At 39.0% G+C, this 10920-nt stretch overlaps 1 protein-coding gene across 1 annotated transcript in view; it reads right to left on the minus strand.

Annotated features, from left to right (window-relative positions):
- The window catches only part of CFAP54 (cilia and flagella associated 54), a 250797-nt gene that overhangs the window by 68822 nt on the left and 171055 nt on the right, over nucleotides 1-10920 (minus strand). Inside the window, exons 52-56 of the mRNA XM_014530050.1 lie at nucleotides 5390-5492; nucleotides 3002-3149; nucleotides 2089-2246; nucleotides 1739-1918; nucleotides 1503-1629 (exon numbers count right to left, since the gene is read on the minus strand). Coding sequence (XP_014385536.1) covers nucleotides 1503-1629; nucleotides 1739-1918; nucleotides 2089-2246; nucleotides 3002-3149; nucleotides 5390-5492 — 716 coding nt within the window. The remainder of the gene's footprint in view (nucleotides 1-1502; nucleotides 1630-1738; nucleotides 1919-2088; nucleotides 2247-3001; nucleotides 3150-5389; nucleotides 5493-10920) is intronic.

The following is a 10920-nucleotide window of genomic DNA, read 5'->3' on the forward strand; positions in this document are numbered from 1 at the left end:
TCGGCTTCGCTTTCGGGCCGAGCGACTGGGCGGCCCAAAGGCCAGGCCAGGGCGGTGGAATTACATCCCCTTTAAGGGACCCTGTATTCTGCTCTTACCTAAGGCAGAGGGACTAAACGCTATTTACTGAAAGGGTGAGATCTCAACCTAGAAACCCTGATGCCCAGCGCTCCCCGTGGTCGGCCCCCACCCTTCCCCGCATTCTCGGTGAAGGGGCGGGGACTGCGCCCTCCATCTTGTCCTGGGTCCTCCATTTTTGGGCAGGGCCATGTGCTCGGCAAAGGCTTCTTCCTGGAAGGAGCCTCTGCTAGCCACACCCAGGATTTCTTTGGACTAACCAATGATAATCAAGGGAAGTGCACGCCATCACTATGACCACATCCTGTGTAATGAGACACCGACTTGCGCCTGGCCAATCGGCGGGGCCCACAGTCCCCTCTCCCACCCTTACTCCACCCCTCTATAAAACTCCTAGTCCCATCAGGCCTCTCTCTCCCTCTGCCACTTGCTGCTGCGTCAGTAAGGAGGGTAGGGGAGCTCGAGCTAGCTTGAAATAAAGGACTCTTTGCTTTTGCATCGGACTGGCTGGCTCCCTGGTGGGCTCTTGGGAATCTTGAAATCTGGGCATAACACTGCTGACTTGTCCACTTACTCTAATCAGGTCAACTCTTGGTTGGCTCCAACCTGTTCTTCCCCCCGCATCCAGGACTGTATTTTAAAACGTAACCATCCCAGCTTAGCTCTTCCCATTGGGTGGCCAGCCCACTCTGTTCAGGCTGTCCTTGTCTCCCTACAGTTCCTGAACATGTCCAGCTCGTCCTGACCTCAGAGCCTACAACTCACTGCTCCTTCTGCCTTTAAATGCACACTTAGTGACTCACATTTAAGGTTTGGGGTTAAATGCCACCTCCATGGAGAGGCCTTCCCTATTGACTTAAATGGGCAGCCATCTCTTCCCTGTTCTTTATCAACAGATCTTATCCACGTCTTTCATAACACTAACAATTCATAATTATACGTATACATATACTTAACTCATTACCATATATTAGCTTTCTATATACTTAACTCATTACCATATATTAGCTTTATATATCCTTGCTGATTTCCTGTCTAATTGTTATCGAATACATATTTTATTTTATACAATATTTATTTTATTACATTTTATAAATATTAAAAATATTTATTTTCTACAATATTTATATGATATGGTTCATGATATAATATGCACTCCTATATGGTTTGTTTATATGTTTATTTCTGTCTCCCACACTAAGATGAGGGATTACATCTGTTTTGATCTAAAATAACCTCCCAGGTCCTCACACAGAGTCTGACACGCAGTAAATAATCAAAATCTATTTGTTAAATAAATTGAGCCTGAGTATTCATAAATATTGCCCCATAAACTAGCAAGTGTACCTAGGTAATAGCGTGCCTGAAAATAACTTTAAATTTTTCACCAATGGCTTGAGTGTAATATATGTTTGTGTTCTTACCAATTCTCATTTTTGTTTTGGCCAATAACATGATATGAGGAAGATAGACATTTTTCAAAGGCTGTAATGGACTTGCATAGTCAGTGTTTGATGAAGGAAACTCAATTGTTTCTCCAAAAGTTAGCATCTGTAAAAGAAACATTGTAATGAGTAATTAGCTAAAGTCGTTTGGAATAAAGAAAAAAAGAAACAGAACAATAAGTTTCTAAATCTTGGGAACTCAAAAGCACTCTCACCTGTTCAATAAGAATGTTGTGAGACTGAGTCAACAAATTTAATTTTTCTGTTTTTGTATGCAAAAGTTCCTTGAATTTCTCTGCACTTGTTAAGTCATCCAGCAAAAGCAAGCTTCTCGCCAGAGTTAAATAAGATCGCGGAGACATAAACTCACTTCCTTCAAGCAAACGTATGATGGCCTATTAAAATAAAATTATTCCTTTGATTGTATTGTTTGCAATTCCCTGAAACAAGAGCTGGCCATATTGACTGTCATGCATTCAGTACCTAATGGAATATAAAATTCTCTCTTTTTATTCCACACTGAGTCCTTTGGTAAATATCAACATGAATGAAGTTTCCTTCCTACCTGAAGGTTTGTTATGATGTCTGCCTTTAAATGCTTTTCTTGTAGGCCAATGATTACAGCTTGCATCAAGAATTCAGCCTGTAGCTCCCTGTCGCCTGCACTTTCTGCCTCCAAACACACTTCATTGATGAGGCTAACATAATCTGTCATATCATTTTCTAAAATAAACAAATGTAGTTATTTACAATGCACCGAGAAAAGTAACAAAATATATACGCATAATATGCCCCACGTCCATCACAGGAATATTGTGTAATACAGAACAAGAAGATACAAAGAGACAGAAAACAGACTACATGAGACAGTGAAAATAAATGTGTTGCAATTTGTGGGGAGGCACTTTGCGGTATCCAAACGCTGCAAAACTAATAATAACATTGCATGAGATAATTTAATTTGGGAGATTGATAGAGATGGTGGATAAATAGGTTTGCAAGTAGATAATTATTCATCACTGTAAGAATTAACATTCCTATGTGCCAGCCTGTGTGGTCTAAGAACTTTATAAGTGTAACCCATTCAATTTCAACAATAATCCTATGAAACAGGTACACTTGTCTCTATTGTATAGAGAAGGAAGTCAGGCATCGGTGGGTTGAGAGACTTGGTCAAGGGTCACACAGCGAGGAAGTGGTAGTCCGAGCATTGGAACCAAAGGCACCTGGCTCCAGAACCTGTGCTTCGGACCCCTCAGCCTACGCTGCCTGCTTTGCATACAGCAGTAACATATATGCGTTTTCAGTGATACAAGGGACTATTGAAAGTGATTATTCTTACTTAAGAACCTGAATTATTTTTATTCTGGAAACAAATTAAGCTAGAGAGTTATAAAATATATCCCAATAAAACTTCTGTTACCTACATGAAATCACTTTTTATAAAACCTTTGATTAAGAAAATAGGATATTTGTACCTTTCACGATTCCAATGCCACGGATCTGTGCAACCAACGCAGTCACCAATGCTAAGCGGCACGTCAACCACAGATGAATGCTGAAATATTCTCGAGAATTTAGGGAGATAGGATCTAAAAATTCATTATCATCTTTCTTTTCAATGACCTAAAACAATATTAAAATCATGGTAATCTTCACATTAATAGTGGCAAAGTTCTAGTCTAATGCTAAATGTAAAAGAAGCATCCGATATCATTTAATAGTATTAAATTTTAAATTTTAGAAATTATTCCTGTACATTCTAAAAAACATAAAAAATACACACACAAAACCAACAAACAAATAAAAGCACCCATAATCCCACAATCCTCTATTAATATTCTTGTCTACTGTTTTTCAGCTTTTCTTTTTCTTTCTATACCCATTGTTGACAAACAGTTTTGCAGTCTGAATTTATCACCGCAAATGATAGTATCCGTAGTTTCCATGTCCTCAAAATTTTTGTAAACATCATCTGAAAGGCGGAATGATAATAAATAATACTGGCTAATATCTATTGAATGCTCCTCATGTGTCAGGCACTGTGCTACATGCTTTATACACATTATTTCATTTAATTCTCTTGACAAGCCCAAGAGGAGTTATTATTTGTTTTACCTATGGGAGACCTGAAACTTTGAAAGGTTATCTATTTGCTTAAACTTCATCATATTTTGGCAAAGGTGAGACGCAAGAATATAACTTGTGTCTTTCTGAATTTAGAGCCCACAGTCTTAATCTCCTCTGCTATATCACTGTATTCTGCTCACATCCCAAAAATATATCATTGATCTACCATCCTTATTATTACATTTTTCAAAGGGTGCTCCATGACCAGAGCTACTGGGAGGGAAGCACAAAGGGAGCTTTTTCCCGGGAAAGTTCCCAAATTTTTAAATATATTTCCATCTTATTTAGAAATTTGGGAACTTCAAAGTCCTTCAGACCAACAGCCATTTGTTCTAGGAATTCCCTGCTTTGCATCTCTGACAGCTCACCATCTCCCACCAATTAGCAACACCTGCTATCAAGGAGCAGCTCTGGGGACAGGCAGGGGGCTGGAGTCTGGATAGACAGGTGAGAAGCTCAGAAGAGGAGGTGAGCTGTTCCCAGAAACAGTAAGAAGTGAACAACTGAGGCCTGGAGGCAGAATGGTGACCACAAGGGCACAACAAGTAATGGAAGGGTCTAGTTGGATTAGCATCTACATACCTTAAACTCTCAGTGCCTACATTTCCTGTTACTGTCCAAAAGCCAAATCACAATTAAACCAGGGTTTCTCAGCCTTGACACTACTGGCACTATGTGGCAGATCATTGTTGTGGGAAACTGTCCTGTGCATTGTAGGATGTTGAGTAACATAGCTGGCCTCTATGCACTATATGCCAGTAGCACCCCCTCTAGGTGTGACAACCAAAGCGTCTCCAGACATTGCCAAATATCTCTTGGGCAGGCAAAATAGCCCCCAATGAACAACCATTCCTCTAAGTCAATTTTCAGAATTATATTGCTTTTTAGAACTTTTATTACTTTTAATATAGTTAGAAATGAGTCTCTACTTAGGACAATTAGTGTTACTTGTAATGACAGTGGATATTAGCAGTTTTATTCATAATATCCTATCTAATAAAAGGCTAATATGCAAATTGTCCCCTCGACCAGGAGTTTGGGAGTTTGACCAGGGGATGGGGCCAGCTGACTAACTACCTGTGGCTCCTCCTCCCGGCCAGCCCTGCCCCTTATCCCCCCCCCCCCCCCCCCCCTATGGCCCCTCCCCTTGAGGCAGGCTGGCTGGACCCCACCCATGCATGAATTTGTGCACCGGGCCTCTAGTTTAAAATAATGAGCAAAGATTCTATATGATGAATCTTTATATTTCAAACAATGCTATCTTATTAAATTACTTGATCTCATAAAAAAATCCAAAAAAATTTCAAATACTTTGCAACACCAGTTGTCAAAATTATTTGAGAGCTTAAATGGGGAAGAATATAACTATGAGAAATTGAAAGTAGGAAATAGCATAGGTGTCATACTGATAATGCTAAAGTAACAAAAACATGAGATGAAGAGAAAAATAAAGTGAAACAACTTTATTTACTAGTGAAATCAGACCTATAATTTTGTACTGACACCTTTGGTGGAATTTCAGTGATTACTACATCCAATTCCAACAGTTCACAAATGAGATTTACATTTAAAAATGCTATAAAATTTAAGGGACTTGCCCAAGGTATGCCAGTTAATAAACAGCATAAACAGGGCTTAAACATAGATCTTTATACTCCATATTCAATGTTTTTCTACTTTATCCCTTTGTTTTTATCCAACTAATTATTAAGATTAAGCATTAAATTCATACGTACAGAAGCTAGAGAGAGGGAACTCTCTGTGTCATCTTGTACCTCCTTCTTTTGAAAAAGTTTTGAATCCTGGAGAAGTTTAAGTGTGGAAAATACTATTGCAACACTAAAATAAAGAATATATTTTAAATGTTATTAGCTTTACACTTGTGGCATTTGCATGTTACTTCCTCCAAAGCACCTACCCACTGCCCCATTCACCCCCAAAACTGTTATGTGCCCTTCTATTCACCCTAATAGTGCCGTGGTCTAACCATGTGTTCTGATTTATCACACTGTTTAATTGTGTGCAAACTGCTCTACAGCTCATCTGTCTCATTCCCTGTTGGAACCCAGAACCTAGTGCCTGGGACAGATTAGAACTGGAAAAATATTTTTAAATGAAAGTGAGTGAATACAAGAATGAATAAATAAAAGTTTCCAAGATTTAAAAGAAAATTTACTGACAATATCACTATTAAAATGAACACATATGCATTTAAATAAATCAGAATGCGGTTCTCCAGCTTTTTGAGGTTATAGTATTGTTACTTAATGCTATCTACTTAGAAACTCTAAAGCTAAATTATTGTTTAATCAGTGTCTAGTCAGAAGGAAAATGTACTAAATTAAGAAAATTAAAACCAGGAAATATAAATTCTTATCACTCTATGCATATATTTGTCTTCAGTTTAGACCATTACATCCTCCTCCCCTCCAGAATACTAAATTTATAATTGACATCACCCTTTTCAAAATATTTATATAATATATATCTAAAGAGGCTTCTCCTTTTGAAAATCTATCCCAAAACAAAATTTGAAATACAGAACAATCTGCCCGACCAGGTGTGGCTTGGTAGTTGAGTGTTGACCTATGAACCAGGAGGTCACAGTTAGATTCCCAGTCAGGGTGCATACCTGGGTTAGGCTTGAACCTCAGTAGGGGGCATGCAGGAGGCAGCCAAATCAATGATTCTCATCATTGATGTTTCTATCTCTCCCTCCCTGTCTCTGAAATCAAGAAAAATATGTTTAAAAAAAGAGAAAGAAATACAGAACAATCTATATACCTGAAGATACTTATCATAGTGCTATTTATAACATGGAAAGATGGGATGAAAGCCAAATGGACAATGCACCCACCTATCTAATTCTCCACTTGAAAAGTTAATTGACAATCACATTTAACAGGTGTTATAGGTTGAATTGTGTGCCGCCAGAAAGATATGTTGACATCCTAAGGGAAGAGGATGTGAACACACATAGGAAGAAGATGGCCGTGTGACCGGAGTGATGCATCCATAAGCCAAGGATTGTTGGCAAACACCAGAAACTAGAAAAAGCAAGGCAGGGCTCTCCCTACCTGGAGCTGTCAGAAAGAACATGGCCATGCCAACACTTTGATTTTGGACTTCTACCCTCCAAAACTGTGAAACAATAAATTTTGATTGTTTTAAGTCACCCAGTTTTTGGTCCTTCGTTTAGGCAGCCCTAGGTAACTGGTAGAATAGATTAAAAGCAGCTCCCCTTGCTTCCACCTCCTCCACCAAATGCTGTCTGTCCTCCATCCCACAGGCAGAGCCCAGAATCACCATTGCTTCCTCTTTAATTCACATTCTATGTTCAACACACCAACCAGCTCTGTCAGCTTCAACTATGAAATATGGACACCAGCCAGCAGCCCCTCACCTCACCTCCTCCACAGCTGAGGCCTCTGCCCAAGCCATCATCATCTCCGGGCTGCAGGAGCTTCCTGACCAGACTCCCCTGGGCCTCTAGCCCCTGCAGTCATGGTCTCCAGATAGCAACCCCAGCAATCTCATCAAGATATAAATCAGACCATGACACTTCCCCATACATGTTCCAGAGGCTTCCTGAGTCCCTGGTCTGTGGCCAGTACACCTCCCCATTCGGGTCAGTCACTGAGGTTTCTGGCCTAGTATATGATCAGCGTTGTCACTGTCCACACATGCTTGGGAGAAGGTATAGTCTCTGTTTGTAGGATCCCAGAGTATTGAAATGGGATTATTATAAGGATTCAATGATGTATTCTTCCACTTGTTAAAAAATATGTGTTGAGTACCTGCTACGGGCCAGGAACAAATCTAAGGTCTCTGGATCTGAGAAACTTTGTGCATTATTGAATTTTAAATCCAAGGTTCTACTGAGTCATTAAAATGGCATAGATATTTATAGACTAAGGTATTGTTTCTGATTATATAAACTTACTGCTGGTTTTTATTTGAAGTAAAACTAAACAAGCAAGAAAAATGTAACACTGATTCATTATGCATAAAGGTATGAAAATTCCACTCCCCAACAACCTCTTCCCTCAAGGATCCACATGTGTTTCGATGGCACCTTGTTTTACTGGGTAGCTTCAGAGGTTAGCACAAGATGGCTAGGAGACCTTGTGGGGAAAAAGTGGTGCTCAACCCATGCTTCTGATTTAGAAGCCCAAATTTTGATATCAAGAGAAATGAGGGCCCTTGCTGGTTTGGCTCAGGGGATAGAGCGTCGGCCTGAGGACCGAGGGGTCCCAGGTTCGATTCCAGTCAAGGGCACATGCCTGGGTTGCCAGTTCGATCCCCAGTAGGGGGCATGCAGGAGGCAGCCGATCGATGATTCTCTCTCATCATTGATGTTTCCCTCTCCCTTCCTCTCTGAAATCAATAAAAATATATATTTTAAAAAAGAGAGAGAAATGAGGTATGAGGCTTCAAATCTTGCTGACCCCAAAACTTAATGAATAAAATATAAACATACTAGTACGTACTAATCCTCTTGGTATTAATATGGACTAATACACCTGGCACTACTTAGTTGCAAAATAGAAAATTTCTAGTTTCTCTTCTCCACATGAAAGTGGAGGATTACCCACTATAAACAGTCTAAAATCCCAAAGGAAGGAAGTTTCATTCTGACACAAAATTAAAAGGCTCAGATGTTATCCCATTTAGACAATAAATTAAATAGAAAGGAGGATAGACAGGAACACTTATTAAAAAAAAAAAGATAGGATTCTGAGAGGCAACCCTAACAAGTAGAAATATCATTTGAATAATTTTGATCCCATTTATTTCTTATTACTATTCATGGCAAAAGTGGTCAGTTTGTTCTCCTAAAATCCATGCAGCTCACTTTATCTGTCACCCTAGGGAGTGTGCCTTTCAATTTCCTTGACACATAATTATATTAGAAGTATCATGAAATGTCAAGCTAACCCTCATTTGGGAAAGAGACTGTCCAACACTTTCAGCAGCTCCTAAACAGAAGCTCATGGGGGGTAAAGTTCACCTAAGATAAACTCATTCATCCTGACAGTAGGCTTCCCCAAATGACACCTCTGCTGCAAAAAAGGCAATAAATTAAAAGTTTTGTAGGTTTTGTCCCAAGGGCCAGGTTGATGTATTTAAAATAGGAGTGATTCTGTTACACTTGCACATTATTTGCATATTCTCTCTGGTCTTCAAATTAAAGATCTATTGTAACACTCCTTTCAGTGGCCATTTGGTAATTATTAGTTTCTAATTTCCTTCTTCCCTAAAAAAAAATCACTCATGTCCTCTATGCCAAAGGGTGTAAGACATGTAGAGAGCTGGGAAAAAATGGAAGGCTGCTGTTGCTCTGTGGGACACTGGGGAAGAAAAGAGTTCTATATTTTCTATATGCTTCTACAGGAAATCATAGAATCATAAATTTTATTGTCATACATATCTGAAAACACATATTTAGATATGTTCAGATATCATATATTTTCTATAGGAAATTATATAGTAAAAGCTCTTTCTCTCTTCAAACTTCAAAGAAGAAAATAATATATTATAATGCAAGGCCTATTTTATCATCAATCAACTACCACAGTATTCATAAAGACAGGCATAGCCCAGCCTGTATGGCTCAGTGGTTGAGCATCGACCTATGAACCAGGAGGTCTTCATGGTTCGATTCCTGGTCAGGGCACATTCCCAGGATACAGGCTCAGTCTCCAGTGTTGGGCATGCAGGAGGCAGCCTATCAATGATTCTCTCTCATCATTGATGTTTCTATCTCTCTCCCCTTCTCTCTAAATTCTATATAATATATTTTTAATTTTTTTTAAAGACAGGCATAAATGTAACAATACTTCCCAAGCTTTTTAAAAATCTCAGCACTCATTTATACCCTTAAAAGTATTCGGAACCCCAAAGGGCTCCATCAATATTTACCATATTAGAACTTAAGCTGAGAAATTTTTTTTAATTTTTAAAATATATTTTTTAATTGATTTTAGAGAGGAAGGGAGAGGGATAGAGAGATAGAAACATCAATGATGAGAGAGAATCATTGATCGGCTGCCTCCTGCACGCCCCCTACTGGGTATGGAGCCTGCAACCCAGGCATGTGCCCTTGGCTGGAATCGAACCTGGGACCCTTCAGTCCGCAGGCTGACGCTCTATCCACTGAGCCAAACCAGCTAGGGCAAGCTGAGAAATTTTTAACTTCATGAGTATTTATTAATTTGTTTTAAAATAAAAACAATAAACTCATTACATGCTAATATAATAATGCATTTTAATAAAAAACAACTGCCCTGGTTGGGTGGCTCAGTTGCTTGGTGCGTTGTCCTGTATACCAAAAGGTTCCATATTCAATTCCGAGTCAGGGCACATACCTAGGTTGCAGATTCAATCCCTGGTCAGGTGCCAATTGATTAATGTTTCTCTCTCATATAGATATTTCTCTCTCTCTCTCTCTCTCTCTCTCTCTCTTTCTCTCTCTCCCCCATTCCCCTCTCTCTAAAATCAATAAAAACATTTACTCGAGTGAGGATTAAAAAAGAAAAGAAAAACAACTATATTTTCCAAAACATCAAGAAAATTAGTGAGAATGCCATTGTTTTCACTTCTTTTTTTTCAAATCTAATGTCTGGCATAAGAGAAAATCTTCTTAATAGGAGACTTTCTTATGTGCTTTTACTTTCAGTATGTTGTGACATACCGTTTTGGCTGAAATATATGAAGAAGACTTGGTTGCACAGATAGTCATTGGAAATGGGAGGAGTATTTTAATAGCTTCTTCAAATAGTTGTAAATATTATTCTTGATGCTATACTAAAATGTGATAAGTGATAATTTCTTAAAAGTTTGCTACAATGTGGGATCTAATATCACACACTGATGAACTTTTCTTACTCCCTTATATCAAAACCTATTGGTCTATCTCAGCAACTGGTGTGCAGCAAGAATTTTTAAAATATGCAATACCTGACTATTTAGTCAGGGGCATTGACCTATTTTCTCTTGTCAAATAAAAAAATGACAACAGCCAACATAACAATAGCTGTCTGGTGTGAATTCCCTGTCTTGAACCATAAATATATAGGTCTTAATAGAGTTGTATCTTATTGGTCATGCTGCATAATAAGGATGCATCTGATTGGTTAATTCTTTGTACCAAAAGTTCTTATATACAAGTACTAGAGGCCCGGTGCACAAAAATTTGTGCACTCGGGGGGCAGGGAGAGGGGGGTCCCCCAGCCCGGCCTGTGCCCTCTCGCAGTCTGGGACCCCT

The sequence above is a fragment of the Myotis brandtii genome, unplaced genomic scaffold (assembly GCF_000412655.1).
Source record: "Myotis brandtii unplaced genomic scaffold, ASM41265v1 scaffold708, whole genome shotgun sequence".
In the NCBI taxonomy this organism is placed as follows: Eukaryota; Metazoa; Chordata; class Mammalia; order Chiroptera; family Vespertilionidae; genus Myotis; species Myotis brandtii.